General features: G+C 42.0%; 2 protein-coding genes across 5 annotated transcripts in view; both read left to right on the forward strand.

The window, feature by feature from the left end:
- PPFIA1 (PPFI scaffold protein A1) overlaps positions 1 to 6,124 on the forward strand; it is an 88,524-nt gene extending 82,400 nt beyond the window's left edge. For both annotated transcript variants that reach the window (XM_077818508.1, XM_077818509.1), the window contains exon 28: positions 4,587 to 6,124. The gene's annotated coding sequence lies outside the window, so the exon portion shown is untranslated. The remainder of the gene's footprint in view (positions 1 to 4,586) is intronic.
- Positions 6,125 to 14,928: 8,804 nt separating this feature from the next.
- CTTN (cortactin) overlaps positions 14,929 to 17,508 on the forward strand; it is a 36,494-nt gene continuing 33,914 nt past the window's right edge. Inside the window, exon 1 of one of the 3 annotated variants that reach the window (XM_077818513.1) lies at positions 14,929 to 15,053. Coding sequence is in view for 1 of the 3 variants with exons in the window: in XM_077818512.1 (XP_077674638.1) it covers positions 15,095 to 15,193 (99 nt within the window). In the remaining 2 variants the exon portion in view is untranslated. Of the gene's footprint in view, positions 15,054 to 15,075; positions 15,194 to 15,801; positions 16,503 to 17,508 lie in introns of those variants that run through there. The other 2 variants (XM_077818512.1, XM_077818514.1) reach the window with 2 other exon arrangements.

Raw genomic sequence — 17,508 nt, forward strand, 5'->3', positions numbered from 1 at the left:
AACACCAATCCCCGTACCCACAGTACCACCGAACCTCCCACGAGAGATCACCGCAGCACAGATTCCCATTGCCTAGCGGTCCCCCCAGCATCGATCCCCCTTGGTGCGGATCGTTTTTGGTCATGGTACCATGCTTCAGGGCAGGCACCGTTCCTTGCCTTGTCCTTACCAGTCGCCGACAGACTTCTACGGCTTCTTCTAGACAGGCATCTACAGTTCTTCCCTGGTCAACAGAAGGGCAATGGTTGGAGCCAGAGGGAGAGTTCAGCTTCTCACCTAGGAGAGGCAAATCGCCAACGGCCCGCAAGACGGGCATGGCCCTGGAGGCAGTAGCGTGGTAGCAAGGGCAGTGGCCAGCCCTGTGGCAGTACTGGAGCCCACGTGGTGTATCCGTCATGCTGGTTCCGTATTCCCACCATTCCTCTCAGGCTTCATTGGACAAACTGGTGGTGGCTGTGCAAGAGGCAGCATGGTGCTGAGTCTGATGCAAGAGCGGTGCAGCAGGTCTCAATGGCCAACGAGCCATCCCTGGACAGGCAAGTGGAAGCCGCCCCGCCCTGTGGTTCAGTCATCCTCTTCGTCTCCGGACTAGGTGGTGGCGGGCCTCTCGCAAGCAAGCAGCCCCCCTGATAATTTTAAGAAGGACCAGGCACTGCTCAAAAGGGTGGCTGCTAACCTGAACCTGGAGGTTGAGGAGCTAGTGGAGGAGTCCAATGACCTCTTCAATGTCATACCCTCCTCCACCCCAGCCTGGGTCGCATTGCCTGTCCACCCAGGGGTCCTGAAAATTGCCAGGTTGGTGTTGGCAGATCCCCTCTTCCATTCTGCCTGTCTCCAAGAAAGCAGAAAAGAAATATTATGTCCCTGCAAAGGGATTTGAATACCTGTATACCACCACTTCTGCAGGGTCCCTGGTAGCATCAGCACCCCCAAAAATAAAGACAACAAAAGACTAGCCCTATTTAGCAGAAAAGTTTATTCAACAGCCAGCCTGAAATTTTGGGTATCTATCAGGCCTTGCTAGGCGGGTACAATTTCAACTTGTGGGACTCCATCAGCAAATTCAAGGAGGGCCTTCCACAGGACAAAGCCCAGGAGTTTGCCGCCAGTGGATGAGGGCAAAGCGGTGGCGAGAAGCATCCTCCAGATGGCCTAGGATGCTACAGACTTGGCAGTCATGAGGTGCAGCTCCTGGTTACAGTCCTCTGGGCTGTCCCAGGAGCTGCAGACTACTCTCTATGATCTCCCATTTGAGGGAGCAGGGCTCTTCTTGGAGCTGACCAGTGCATGGCTCTGTGTCCTTAAGACTTCCATGCCACCCTCTGGTCCTTGGGCTTGCACACCCCTCAACTGGCTAGAAAGCCATTCCGGCTGCTGCCTCACTCGTAGGGTGTCCCCCAGCCCAGCTTCTACAGAAAGGAGAAAGACAAGGGGTTTAAGCGACATCACCCTTGGTCTTCCTGCTCGTCTGCCCAGCATGGCTCCTCTCGAGATCAGGGCAACCAGAAGCAGATGATTTGAGGACGCGCCTGAGGATGGCGCCCCAGCCACTGCCTAGGATCCACTCCCCCGCTTTTTCCTCGACTGTCTACGCCCCTTCCAGTCAGCCTGGTCAAAGCTGACCTTGGACCGTTGAGTGCTCAACACAATTTCTTTGGGCTACACCTTGCAATTCATGGCCGACCCTCCCTTCCACCCCGCTTCGGGGACCCTTCTCATGAGCAACTACTAGTGCAAGAGGTAGAGAACCTTCTGCACCTAAGGGTGGTGGAGGAGGTCTGTCCAGACATGAGAGGGAAAGGGTTCTATTCCCGTTATTTCCTAATACCGAAAGCAAAAGGAGGCCTCAGACCCATTCTAGACCTGCGATACCTCAACAGGTCCCTCAAGAAGTTAAAGTTCCTCATGGTCTCCCTAGCCTCCATTATCCTCTCCCTTGATCCGGGAGACTGGTACTCCACTCTTGACTTAAAGGGCACATATTTCCATTTTCCTGGGGTACAGGTGTTTCCTCCATTTTTGTTGGGCCACTGCCATTTTCAGTTCACGGCACTGCCCCTCGGCCTCTCCTCAGCACTGGGAGTGTTCACGAAGTGTATAGTGGCCACTTACCTAAGGCACAAAGGCATGCAGATTTACCTGTACCTCCACGACTGGTTAATAAAAGGCTGATACTGAGATCAGGTACGGCATCATCTCAACCTGGTTTGCTCCATCTGTTGCGACCTGGGGCTATTGATAAACAAGACAGTCAACCTTAGTCCTGATGCAGCGCAGAGTTCATTGGAGCGGTCCTTGACTCTACCCAGGCCAGGGCTTTCCTTCCTGAGGCCATGGCAGACCTGATCTCATGTATACAAGCTCACTCTCTCACCAACACATGCCTACAGCTGTTGGGCCCCATGGCAACCTGTACTTGCATGATTCGGCACGCGCGACTCCACTTCAGGCCACTGCAGACATGGCTGGTGTCAGTCTAAATCCCCAACAGACCCAGCATGGACCGTGTAGTCAAGGTCCTGGACCACATTGGTCATCACTAGCATGATGGCAAAACCCTGTATTAGTGGTGGAGTGAGTCCTGTTCACAGCTGTCCCCCCCCCCCCCCCCCCCGTATTCTCCACTGATCTCAGCTTCCAAAGGAAAGAAGCTGTCACTCACCCTGTGCAGTAACTGAGCTTCTTTGAGATGGTTGTCCCTGTGGGTGCTCCTCTACCCTCTCTCTTCTTCTGTACTTCAGAGTTTTCGCACTAGAGTCTCTGCAGTAGAGAAGGAACTGGCGGGTGGGGGTGGGGTTGGTCACACGGCACTATGTAATCACCTGAGGTAGCATGAGATGAAGACAGTGCACGTGCGACCCAAACAGGCATTTCTACTACAAATCTTCAGTTACAAGCGCAGGGGCGCAAAGTCACCTAAAGTGGAGCACCCACAGGGACATCCATCTCTAAGAACCTCAGTTACTGCACAGGGTGAGTGACATCTTCTTTCCTTTGGAAGCTGAGATCAGTGGAGAATACAGTGACCCAATGGAGCATTGTTTAACCTTAATAGTAGGATCACAGGATAAGATAAAAGGATTTTTAACACAATAACCAGTCTGTACATACATCTATCTTACCTAAAGACTTAGGTTGGCCTATCTTATTCCAGAGACCCCCATCCTCTCGGGATTGGGCTTCAGTCTGCTTCCCAACAGTGTCTGCCTACTCCTGTCCTTTTTATCCTTCCAAATAGTTTTGTTCCAGTTTTTCCACTTTGGGGGTTCCTCCCCTTTATAAGCGTGCTCCCCTTTATAAGCGTGGACACTCCCCACTCTGTGCCATGCCAGACTGAATTCATCATGGTCTTCAAAGTGAAAGATGCCTTTCATTGTCCTTAAGTTACAGTAAATGGGGCTGCCTGAAGCTATTGTTTCCTTTCCTGCATACATGCAGGTAACCTCATATAATCCTGTATCAAACACAGTAAGAAATAGATGGAACATATAATATTCATAAAGTATTACAGATAGCTCCAAATACTTCACATAGTGTGGGGGAAGATTTGAAGGGGGCACATGAGAGAACCAGAGGGATGGGGCTGTGACATGGGGGAACTTGAAAATGAGCCAAATCAGGGTATGGCTGGGTATAGATGGGGAAGCAGGTGGGGAGAATTTATGTAATAACTACTTATGTAAATGACTTAGTACATATTCATATAATATGCAAAATAGGACAGGGCATCATTTTTCATATTCTCTAGTTTTCCAAATTCACAGCCTTAATAGGTAGATGGGCAGAAGATGCCCTTTAACTGTACCTCAGAAGATCCTACAACAAGGTGGGAAGGAGCGTCTATGTTAGGTTACATCATATACATCTCAAATCGATCTGTTACTTCTTAAAGAACAGGCAGAAATTCCAAAGTTGTCTGATTTAAATCTGTCACTTGAAAGCGAAAATCATGTTTCTGTAGTGGTGCTTAAAATATTTTTATCGTCTATATTCATAGTTAAATTACTTTCAACGTTCGCTCCAGGGAACTTGGTGCTGATAAGCTTTCATAGCAATCGATTCAATTTCCTAGTATAATTGGAGCTTCAAAGTCTGTAGCCTTTAATATAGAAAAGTACTCTAAAAGAGCTCTGTAGTATAAAATGCTGAGAAAGAAAGCTCCTGCAGGTGAAGGGCAATTTAAATGAGCTGGATCCATCCCTGTATAAATCAAGTAGATACCTTAAAAACATTTCTTTGTGAATGTTAAAGCTCTTAACTCTAATCGCCTTAATATTGTTGTTTTTAGAATATATATATTACACAGTAAGATCATCCAGAAAAAAAAAAGTTAATCTCTTATTGGGAATTGAAGGTATTTGACCTCTGGCCTCAAGCTTCATATTGCAACTGAAACATATATTGGGACCAAATAGAACTCTATACTTCACAAAATGGTAGTAATCCATTAAATACATGCCACAACAATGAGCTGTTTAACTGAGAAACTTGGAATGTAATGTATGTTTGCTTTTTTATTTATATATAAATATATATATAAAAAAATCCTGAGACACTGTATAACAGATTTCTTTTTTATTTTGCAGTTTACCCACACTATTTCTACCGGTGATATGCAGCATTTTGAACTCAAAGACCATATTTTAGAAATCAGTGGAATCTTTAATTTGTTAATACTTGTTAAATGGACACTTTGAGATATTTTATTACAGAGTTTTTAATTAGCAAACAAATTCATGAGTACCATAGAGAAAATATTTTAGAATTAAATGTCTCTTATATTTAAGTAAACCTATGTGACTTCATTTATATAGTTACTTACCATTTCCATCTGTATTCAGTCTATAAATCAAATCCTTGCTGATTTTATCCGTAATTTTAGTCTTTCCAACTGAATGTACTGTAATGCTTGTAAGTATATGTCCCTATAAGCAATATAGGGCTTTTGTAAATTATGCAGTTATTGTAATTATCATTGGGTTTTTTAATAATGAAATTGAAGGTGAAAAGGATTTTCCTGTCTTTGTAAAAGTATCATGACACCAAGCAGTATATATTTTGTCTTTTGGAAATATTAGCTAGTTCTAAACATGAAATAAACCAGCCTTTTTCAGATAAGCATTCAGATAAACGTTTTAGTAAGCAGGTCTAATAGATTATTTTTATTTCTGTTGATAGTTGTACCTTTTTTACAAAGAAAATTTGTCAGGGTGAATTTGTCTTCATTTAATGCTTTAGTACATTTTTAAAATGGGGGAACATTATAACACTATGGAACATGTTTTAGAATTAGTTAACTCCTTCATAACTTCCAGTCTGCTGTATTTGTATAGCATGTCTTTACAATGACTGAACATAAGCCATAAACTGAGAAATGTTTTCTCTCAGCCAAGGAAGAAAGACTTCATAATAGTTCCTGGTAGTAATCCACAGGCCACAAAAAGTGCTTTCCTCCCATATCCTTTTGATTAAAAACATTTGTGGAAAGGCACTGATGCAACTATTCTTAGCGGACCAATCATGAAGCACTGCAGTCTAATATAAAAAAAAAAAGTAAAACATGAAGGCACAGTATGCTGAAGAATAAAGTAGTGCAACTTCGAATAAAGGCCTTATTTTTCTTAAGTCATCTTTTTGCATTCGTTTGTAAACTTGTTCTAAAAATTGTCCAGATTTTTTAAAATTTTTGATGGTTGTAGCCATTTCAGGCTTTGCGTAGAAAATGTATAATTGAATGGCACATTAAAAAGCCAGTAAGAAATCTGTTCAGATCATGGTGCATTATTTATTATGCAACAGTATATATAGCATGTCTTTTTTTTTCTTGTTTGGTTTCTTCTCTTTAGTTTACTTGTACAACTGAAATTCATTGTTACTGTTCTGTGTTTTTTTCTAATCTTTTTTTGTGTACTTCTGATTATGGAACGAAGTATGTACAGCCTAAGTACTTTGAACTATTTTTACCACAGTATTATTTATTGCTTTCTTTCAGTAAAGTTCTGAAGCATTTTTCCACTGCCAATAAAATGCTATTGAAAAAACTAAGATGTAATCGTATGCAAAAATGAAACTATTTTTTGTGGTGAATGCTGGAGAGTTGTCAATAAAGCATCTTAACAATTGATCGCTGCTATGTAGATCTCGCTTCAAATGAAGACATGACTGATTCAGCAGATAACTGATGTTCACTATGGCTTCAATTCAATTTTCTGATGGAGGTCAAAGTTCACATTTGATCTGTTATATTATTCAATATAATATATTGATTTTATTTAGGTCTGTCAATTAATCGCAGTTAACTCACGCGATTAACAGCTGTTTTAATTGCACTGTTAATAGAATACCAATTGAAATTAAATATTTTTGCATGTTTTTCTACATTTTCAAATATATTGATTTCAGTTACAACACAATACAAGGTATACAGTGCTCATTTTATATTTTTATTACAAATATTTGCAAGGTAAAAATGATAAAAGAAATCGTATTTTTCAGTTCACCCCATACAAGTACTGTAATGCAATCTCTTTATTGTGAAAGTGTACCTTACAAATGTAGATTTTTTTCTTATATAACTGCACTAAAAAACAAAACAATGTAAAACTTTAGAGCTGAGAAGTCGGCCCAGTCCTACTTCTTATTCAGCCAATTGCGAAGACGGACAAGTTTGTTGACACTTACGGGAGATAATGCTGCCCGCTTCTTATTTACAGTGTCCCCTGAAAGTGAGAACAGGCACTTTCACATCGCACTTTTGTAGCCATCATTGCAAGGTATTTACGTGCCAGATATGCTAAACATTCGTATGCCCCTTCATGCTTTGGCCACCATTCCAGAGGACATGCTTCCATGCTGATGAAACTTGTTAAAAAAAAAAAAAAAAAAAGCATTAATTAAATGTTGACTGAACTTCTTGGGGGAGAACAGTATGTCTCTTGCTCTGTTTTACCTGCATTCTGCAATGTATTTCATATTATAGCAGTCTCAGATGATGACCCAGCACATGTTGTTCATTTTAAGAACACTTTCACTGCAGATTTGACAAAACGCAAAGAAGGTACCAGTGTGAGGTTTCTAAAAATAGCAACAGCACTCAACCCAAGATTTAAGAATCTGAAGTGCCTTCCAAAATCTGATAGGGATGAGATGTGGAACATGCTTTCAAAAGTCTTAAAAAAGCAACACTCTGATGCCAAAACTACAGAACTCGAACCACCAAAAAAGAAAATCAAACTTCTGCTGGTGACATCTGACTCAGATGATGAAAGTGAACATGCGTCGATCTGCACTGCTTTGGATCGTCATCGAGCAGAACCTGTCATCAACATGGATGAATGTCCTCTGGAATGGTGGTTGAAGATGAAGGGACAAATGAATCTTTAGTGTATGTGGCACACAAATATCTTGTGATGCCGACTACAACAGTGCCATGCAAACGTCTGTTCTCACTTTCAGGTAACATAAATAAGAAGCATGCAGCATTATCTCCCTTAAATGTAAACTAACTTTTGTCTGAGTGGCTGAATAAGAAGTAGGACTGAGTGGACTTTTAGGCTCAAAGTTTTACATTTTTATTTTTGAATGCAATTTTTTATACATGATTCTACATTTGTAAGTTCAACTTTCATGATAAAGAGATTGTACTACAGTACTTGTATGAGATGAAATGAAAAATACTATTTTTACAGCACAAATAATTGTAATAAAAATAAATATAAAGTTAGCATTGTACACTTTGTATTCTGTCGTGTAATTGAAATCAATATGTTTTAAAATGTAGGAAATATCCAAAAATATTTAAATAAATGGTATTCTATTTTTAATTGTGCAGTTAATCACAATTTTTTTCAATCATTTGACAGCCCTAATTTTATTGTTTCAACTGATGTCTGGAAAGTAATTCAATAATGTTTAAGGTATATCCTTCCACTTCACATCTGAGTAAATTAAACACTCAATGTCTTATTTTGCGTAGAGGAAAAAAGGTTAATGTTCTTTTCATTAGTTTGAGGAAGTTCAAAGATTTCTGGCCATTAGAAAGCTATAAGTACAAACTGCCCATGTTAATATATTATTCTCATAGTCTGAATTTTGAATATCAGAATGTTTAGAGGAAAATACATATTTGAGTAGTACAAGCATAAGCTAAGCCACTCTAAGAGAACCACACTTGGACTTGCACCATTTAAACCGGTTTTCAAATTAGTGCAGCTTGTGTGTAGACAAACCTTATGTCTGTCTTTACCTTTCTGTAGTTCATTTTTCAGTGATGAGATGTTTCAACTTGTCCTCCAGGTTAACAGCTTCATGTTCAATGTGATATGAGGAAGGGAGAAATCTTGTGAGTGATGTTTTAAAATACAATCACATAACACTTTGCAGTTTGCCTTTACTTGCATAAATGAGCTTCCCTTCAGTCATTTTGTAGGTCAGCCTGGATACATTTCTAATTGCAGAGAATAATTTTCTCACTAGCAAGAGATGAAACTATAAAAAAAAAAAAAAAACAAAAAACCTCTCCCTCTCCCTTTGCCTGGCCTCCAGTTGAAAAGTTTGCTGTCCTAAAGCTGTAAAGATTTTTCAGCACTGAAATGAGGGAAGCTGTCCATAGTTAAAAATGTCTATTAGAACATCTTGGAAGTGGGGAAATACTGGGGAATAGTCTCCCATAGAATGTGCTGACAACATTTTTGCAGGGGTAGTCAAAATGACAAATGCTACTTTGTGTAAAATGAGAAACAATTAGGAATTGGTAGGGAAATTGAGTAGAAGGCCAAATAGAAAAGTGGTAATGCTACTGATTTTTTTATTGTATTAACTTTTTAACAAATCTTCAATATAATTTTAATTAAAATTTGACCACCTCTCTCTACTACCAAAGAAAAACATAACAGCAATATGCCATTCTTAACTTTATGTAGGAACACTTCTTGGAGTGTTAAAGTAGATAAATCTCAGCCTGAATTTTAAGTAGATTATATATTTAAAAGTTTTGTGTATGTCATTATGCAAAGTGCCAAATGTATTCCAGATGCTTGCGCCACAGCAGCTGCAGTAAAAGTGAAAAGTTTGTGCATATGACTAAGAAGCGAGCACTTCATTAGGTGATTTAAGAAAAATGATAGTCAACTGGGAAAACTTTAAAGAAGTAATTTTTTTGGAGATTTTAAGAGCAGGAACAGTCTCACATACAGAAAACACAATTTACCCAGTTCAATCTCCTCTCCCATCTTACCTTCTCCTATAGTTTATATTTATAAATAAAAACCTTTTGAAAGAAGGGTGACAAGCATTTTTTACTACTGCTGGGCCTGTAGGCTGTATAAATTTATTAGTCTGAAAGTTGTATGATCAGAGATCCCTGTTTAAAACACCTAATAAATTTATATGACAAAATAAACTTGGATCTAGATAGAGTTATGTGTAGTGCTGAGGAGGAGCTGGTGGTCATGGTACATGGGTACCAATGACATAGGGAAGGATAGGAGAGACGTCCTGGAGGCCAAATTTAGGCTGCTGGGAAAGAGACTGAAATCCAGGACCTTTATCGTGGCATTCTCAGAAATGCTTCCAGTTTCACACGCAGGGCCAGCTAGGCAAGCAGAGCTTCAGAGTCTCAATGCGTGGATGAGATGATGGTGTAGAGAGGAGGGGTTTAAATTTATTAGGAACTGGGGAAACTTTTGGGATAGGGAGAGCCCATATAGGAACGATGGGCTCCACCTAAACCAAAGTGGATCCAGACTGCTGGCACTTAACATTAAAAGGTTGCAGAGCAGTTTTTAAACTAAGAGATGGGGGAAAGCCGATTGTTGCAGAGGAGCATGTGGATTGCCAGCAGATCGAGGGACGTGATCATTCCCCTCTATTCAACATTGGTGAGGCCTCATCTGGAGTACTGTGTCTAGTTTGGGGCCCCACGCTACAACAAAGATGTGGAAAAATTGGAAAACGTCCAGCGGAGGGCAACAAAAATGATTAGGGGACTGGAACACATGACTTACGAGGAGAGGCTGAGGGAACTGGAATTGTTTAGTCTGTGGAAGAGAAGAATGAGGGGGGATTTGATAGCTGCTTTCAACTACCTGAAAGGGGGTTCTAAAGAGGATGGTTCTAGACTGTTCTCAGTGGTAGCAGATGACAGAACAAGGAGTAATGGTCTCAAGTTGCAGTGGGGGAGGTTTAGGTTGGATAGTAGGAAAAACTTTTTCACTAGGAGGGTGGTGACACACTAGAATGTGTTATCTAGGGAGGTGGTGGCATCTCCTTCCTTAAAAGTTTTTAAGGTCAGGCTTGACAAAGCCCTGGTTGGGATGATTTAGTTGGGGGTTGGTCCTGCTTTGAGTTGGACTAGATGACCTCCTGAGGTCCCTTCCAACCCTGATATTCTATGATTGGACAGAGACTTCTCTTAAAGGAGAGTCTATTGATAGAGATTCTCTGTTTTAGTCATGAGGAGAGGATGGAAGAAGATAAAGTAATGGCCAGATCAGATGAGAAACATTCACATAAAAAAGAATCTGACACATCAGAAAAGGGCAGACAAATAAACTGACAAGTTTTTAAAGTGCTTGTACACAAATGCTAGAAGTCTAAATAATGTGGGTGAACTAGTGCCTCATTTTAAAAGAGGATATTGATATAATAGGCATCTCAGAAACCTGGTGGAGTGAGAACAATCAATGGGACACAATCGTTCCGGGGTACAAAATATACCGGAAGGACAGAACAGGTTGTGCAGGGGGTTGGGGGGAGTGGTACTATCTGTGAAAGAAAATGTAGAATCAAATGAAATAAAAATCTTAAATGAATCCACATGTTCCATAGATCTCTATGGATAGTAATTCCATGCTCTAATAAGAATATGACTGTAGGGATCTATTATCAACCACCTGACGAGGATTGTAATGATGAAATGCTAAGGGAGATTAGAGAGGCTATCAAAATAAAGAACTCAATAATAGTAGGGGATTTCAATTATCCCCATATTGACTGGTACATGTCACCTCAGGACAAGATGCAGAGACAAAATTTGTCGATACTTTCAATGACTGCTTCTTGGATCAGCTGGTACAGGAACCCACAAGGGGAGAGGCAACTCTCGATTTAGTCCTGAGTGGAGCGTGGGATCTGGTCCAAGAGGTAACTATAACAGGACTGCTTGGAAATAGTGACCATAATATAATAACATTTAACATTCCTGTGGTGGGAAGAACACCTCAACAGCCCAACACTGTGGCATTTAATTTCAAAAAGGGAAACTATGCAAAAATGAGGAGGTTAGTTAAACAGAAATTAAAAGGTACAGTGACTAGAGTGAAATCCCTGCAAGCTGCATGGACACTTTTCAAAGACACCATAATAGAGGCTCAACTTAAACGTATACCCCCAAATTAAAAAACACAGTAAAAGAGCTAAAAAGGAATCACCGTGGCTTAACAACCATGTAAAAGAAGCAGTGAGAGATAAAAAGGCATCTTTTAAAAAGTGGAAGTCAAATCCTAGTGAGGTAAATAGAAAGGAGCATAAACACTGCCAAATTAAGTGTAAAAATGTAATAAGAAAAGCCAAAAAGGAGTTTGAAGAACAGCTAGCCAAAAACTCAAAAGGTAATAACAAAATGTTTTTTAAGTACAGCAGAAGCAGGAAGCCTGCTAAACAAGTGGGGCCCCCTTGGACAATCGAGATACAAAAGGAGCACTTAAAAGACAATAAAGTCATCGCAGTGAAGCAAAGAATTCCTTTAGTTTCTGACTTCATGGCTGAGGCTGTTAGGGAGATTCCCAAACCTGAGCCATCTTTTGAAGGTGACAAAGCTGAGGAATTGTCACAGATTGAAGTGTCACTAGAGGAGGTTTTAGAATTAATTGAGAAACTTAACAGTAATAAGTCACTGGGACCAGATGGCATTCACCCAAGAGTTCTGAAAGAACTCAAATGTGAAATTGTGGAACTATTAACTATGGTTTATAACCTGTCCTTTAAATCAGCTTCTGTACCCGATGACTGGAAGATAGCTAATATCATGCCAATATTTTAAAACGGCTCTAGAAGTGATCCCAGCAATTACAGACCAGTAAGTCTAACATCAATACTGGGAAAATTAGTTGCAACAATGATAAAGAATAAAATTGTCAGACACATAGAAGAACATAAATTGTTGGGCAAAAGTCAACATGATTTCTGTAAAGGGAAATCATGTCTTAATAATCTATTAGAGTTCTTTGAAGGGGTCAACAAACGTGGACAAGGGGGATCCAGTGAACAGTGTACTTAGATTTCCAGAAAGGCTTTGACAAGGTCCCTCACCAAAGGCTCTTACGTAAATTAAGTTGTCATGGGATAAGAGGGAAGATCCTTTCATGCATTGAGAACTGGTTAAAATACAGAGAACAAAGGGTAGTAATGGCAAATTTTCAGAAGGGAAAGGGGTAAGTAGTGGTGTTCCCCAAGAGTCAGTCCTAGGACCAATCCTATTCAACTTATTCATAAATGATCTGGAGAAAGGGGTAAACAGTGAGGTGGCAAAGTTTGCAGATGATACGAAACTGCTCAAGATAGTCAAGACCAAAGCAGACTGTGAAGAACTTCAAAAAGATCTCACAAAACTAAGTGACTGGGGATGAATAGCAAATGAAATTTAATGTGGATAAATGTAAAGCAATGCACATACAATATGATGGGGGCTAATTTAGCTACAACTAATCAGGAGAAAGATCTTGGGAGTCATTGTGGATAGTTCTCTGAAGATGACCACGCAGTGTGCAGTGGTAGTCAAAAAAGCAAACGGGATGTTAGGAATCATTAAAAAAGGGATAGAGAATAAGACAGAGAATATCTTCTTGCCCTTATATAAATCTATGGTATGCCCACATCTTGAATACTGCGTACAGATATGGTCCCCTTATCTCAAAAAAGATATACTGGCATTAGAAAAGGTTCAGAAAAGGGCAACTAAAATGATTAGGGGTTTGGAACGGGTCCCATAGGAGGAGAGATTAAAGAGGCTAGGACTTTTCAGCTTGAAAAAGAGGAGACTAAGGTGGGGCTATGACAGAGGGATATAAAATCATGAGTGGTGTGGAGAAAGTGAATAAGGAAAAGTTATTTACTTGTTCCCATTATATAAGAACTAGGGAGCCACCAAATGAAATTAATGGGCAGTAGGTTTAAAACAAATAAAAGGAAGTTCTTCACACAGCGCACAGTCAACCAGTGGAACTCCTTGCCTGAGGAGGTTGTGAAGGTTAGGAATATAACGGGGTTTAAAAGAGAACTGGATAAATTCATGGAGGCTAAGTCCATTAATGGCTATTAGCCAGGATAGGTAAGGAATGGTGGCCCTAACCTGTGTTAGAGGGTGGAGATGGATGGCACGAGGAAAATCATTACCTGTTTGGTTCACTCCCTCTGGGGCACCTGGCATTGGCCACTGTCGGTAGACAAGAATCATAGAATATCAGGGTTGGAAGGGACCTCAGGAGGTCATCTAGTCCAACCCCCTGCTCAAAGCAGGACCAGTCCCCAACTAAATCATCCCAGGCAGGACTTTGTCAAACCTTACCTTGATCTCCAGGATACTGGGCTGGATGGAAGTCCATGGAAAGCACTTCAAATAACCTTTTTTCTTTTTTTTTTTAACCACCCATGTAATTGAAATTCATTTTCAAATATTGTATTGATAGATTCATGTAGCACTCAGATTTGCAAGTCTAGTTCATTTGGAAAGAGAGACTTTTCTCTTTATTATTTGGCAGGAGGGATGTGTTTTACATTACAAATTCAGTTCCTGTCTGCCTCCTGTTTTTTCTGAGACTATGAACTATAGCATGACTACATAACCACATCAAGCAAGTAAAATCACCATATCAATTGAGGTTGAGCAATTTTTACTCAGACTTTAAACCAGTAGCATTTATTTAATTCAAATGGCCAATTGACATGTCCGGGAAGGGAGACGGAAGAGGGGATTTTAATTGTAGTGCTTGCTGAAACTTTATTAAAGAGATGAAAAACCATATACAACAGAGCTCTCCAACAAGTCCTTCCACAAAATCAGGAAGGACAGGATGTGACGTTTGAAAGTACTAACGTACCTACCGTCCTCCCCAAAAACTAACCCACCTTCTCTCCAGGAAAGAAGCAGCAAAAAAAAAAAAAAAAAAAAAAAAAAGTCTATCAATCCGTTATTTTCCAGTACCGGTCCTCTATAAAGCAAGGTTTAAAATTGGAATAAAGTGTTTTTAATGAGACATTTAGATTATCCATATTTAATGCCCCTTATTCAAATTATAACATCCCTGCCTCAAGGTAACTTTTTTATTTCATTGGGTCCTTTGTTCGGTTAAATTCACGCTAACCAATATTGTTGCAATGGGGTGGGGGCGATACTCTGTAGAGTTATCACGTTTTATCCTTTGGCAAAAAAGTCCCCACTTTTTGCTTATTTTATTGTATTTTATAGCCGTTTAATAGGCGTCTCGATGTTCGTGTTTTCCGTAGGTCTCATCGCCACAGTATGTATCTTAGCGCTCCCCCGGAATTTGCAATCCTTCGAGACTAGTACTTTCATGTGGCTCATTCAGGTTCTCCCAGTTTGACAAGCCTGACTCGTTGAAATAAGCAATAAAAATGATGTTGAAATGAGCTCTGCAGAGCAGCAGCAGGAAGGCGCAGCACCAGAGGATGCATGGATAATGGGCTCTGGAAAGCTGCCGGAGGTGCAGAGAGAGTGGGAAGCGCAATGGAGACGGTGGGTATCCCGGAGTGCGGTCTGGGGAGCAGCTCCGAGCCCAGAAGCAACGATTCTTGCGTAGACAAAGGGATCCGGGAAGCTGCCGGGGGGCAAGCCGACAGGGGCACTCGGCCAGCGCGGCTCGGGCCGCAGGCGGAACCCCAGCAGCCCTGGAGCTTGTGCAGCCATACCCCACCTCCTGACGTGCGATGGAAGAACAGGAAATGGGAGTCTGGGAGAAACGGAAATTGCAACAGCAGCCGAGCTAGGAAGCAGCAGCTGCAGAAGCTGTGCAGTCGGGAAGTGAGCTGGGAACAAAGTAAGTGGCATGAGCGCAATCCCCGGGGCAAAAAGCTGGGGATGAGGAGGAGACATTTGCTTTTCCGTATTCTCCCCTTTCCCCCGGGGCACGCTGCGGCCGCCTTCATCTCTGTGCCAGTTGTTTTGCTCTTCAAAGCGGTGGGTGTCAAAGAGAAGTCAGGCCACCCACCGCCTTTTTGGGGGGCGGGGAACAACCGACCCGGGGTTGGTTCACCACATCTCTCCCTTTTAGCCCCGGTAAAGCGAGCGGGAGCTAGTCTTGGGCCCGCCCTGGCTTGCGTTGGGGGGTGGGGCTGGACGAGTGTGGCTGCTGAAGGTGGTGGGGTTAGAGGAGGCTGCGGCGGAGCTGAACTTTCTCTTACGGGCTAACCCCCCAGCTGAGCAGCACGGTTTGATGGCGGAGCTCCGGCTCTGTGTTGCGGTCTGAGCGGGGGGAGGCTTAGGGCGGGGGCAGGGTACTGTCTGCCCCAGAGAGGTGTTAATGATTTGGTCTGCAGCACTCCCCCCTGATACGCACTGTGCAGCTACATGACTAACTTTCTTTGTTTTCTCTCTCCCCCCCCTTATCCCGTCCTCCTGAACTGTGGCTGTTTAACCATGGCCTTCAGCTAGTCCCCCCCCTCTCCCTGGGACATGCGAGTGAGTGTGTGTGTGTGTGTGGGGGGGGTTGGTATGTGTGTGAACTAGGCAGTTTGAGCTTCTCCCTGGGTCTCTGTTTCTGAGATGTGGAAGTGGACTTCTCTGGGATACTGGGTGGGTGCAGCAGAGCTCTTCATTCTTTCCCTAGGTTTACCCGTTTGAGATTGGGGGCAAGGTTTCCACTCTGTGCCTGGGAGGCTTGTGGTAGCTGTCCATGTTACTGTCTAAAAGCCAGTCATCCCCTACTGAATCTGTGATTAAATGCAGATGGGTGTGACTGATTCCAGGGCCTACAGCAGCTGTCTCTGTATAAGACTTCAGGAGGGAATGGGGTGTCTTTCTGTAATCAGACAAATGAGGAACAAAGCATCATTAGGCGCAGCTGACTCCTAATTCGTTTTCCTTTGGAAGGAGTCACTGTCATCTCGGAAAAAAGAAAAGGAGGACTTGTGGCACCTTAGAGACTAACAAATTTACAGCGGCTACTCTGAAACCTGTCATCTGGGATTAATTTTAAGTCTGGTTTTTAACATGGCCTCTGGTGATGAAAGATTCTTCATGTGTCTCACTCACAGGTTATTTCTGTGTGTGACAATCTCATTCATTCAAACTGTCAAAGCTTGATAGCCCTGCAGGCGTGACAGTCTTTCAGTGTCTATCCGGAGTAGAAAACTGGTTATATCCTGAATGAGACGCTAAATAATTAGTGCAATACACTTCTTTTTCATTGGCTTTCTTGGTGCTTTCCAGTAGGACTTCCACAATTGGGTACTGTGATGGATTTGGAGCTACTCAGTAATATTCATAGGTATTGTATGTTGATCTTGTTATTGGGATTCTTACTGTGTGACTATATTGGGTTAACTCAGTAAAGAGCTGTCTGAAGAAATAGGTAGGTAGAATACTGAATGAAGGTAGGCTCTTCTCAGCAAACAGAAGGGACTGTGCCAAAACTGCTAGCTTTGATTATTTTTGTTTCCTCCAACCTACGAAACTGGTTTTGACCAGATGGACTGGGAACACCAATCAGAACAAAGAAGCTCTGACAGGATTGAAAAGGGACCCTTTCTCAAGAGAGGGCCAGTAGTTAAACTGTTCAGGGGGACCAGACCAAGACACACAACTGCCCCTGGCTGTGTCTGGAGACTTTATACCTTTCTAGGAGGGTGGTAAGCTGGATGTGCATCTATTGCCATTTTAAAATCCCATTTTTCTTCTAATGCTTTGGTCTGTTTTGAAGAAAGCGGTGTGATCACTGGTCACAGGCTTTCAAAGGTGCCTGCACTCAGTTGGGCCTGCAGGTTAATAATGGTGGATACCCAGGCCTCAGTTCCCAGAGAGGTGTGGGAGAATTGCAAAATTCCTCTTGAGATAGGCAAAGGCAGGAGGCCTAACATCTGAATGGGTACACTCTGAGAGATCACAAAGGGAAAAGAGGTGCAGTTAGCTCTTTCACTGTGACAGGTACCCATCCATTATTTTGACTCCAACAAGCACCTCTAGATATAGCATTGCTGACCAAGTTAATTGACTGGCACCTCCCTCTCGTTCAGGGAACCTGTTCTTAGCCCGTTGTGGGAGAAGGGAGCTTGAATTCCTCTACTTCCAAATATGCTCTGTGGAAAACTCTGTGGCTGCTGATTCGTCAACATAATAAAGGACAGAAATGGCCTGATAAATCAAAAGCATATATTTAGCCTCTGTGTGTTTTGAATTGCAGTTCCCTTTTTCCAGAAATTTGACCACATGAGTCAGTGACTCCTGGATACAGTATGGATCATGTTTCTCTGTAGTCTAGTTGGAAAGAGATCTGC

This window comes from Eretmochelys imbricata, chromosome 6, assembly GCF_965152235.1.
Source record: "Eretmochelys imbricata isolate rEreImb1 chromosome 6, rEreImb1.hap1, whole genome shotgun sequence".
NCBI lineage: Eukaryota > Metazoa > Chordata > Testudines > Cheloniidae > Eretmochelys > Eretmochelys imbricata.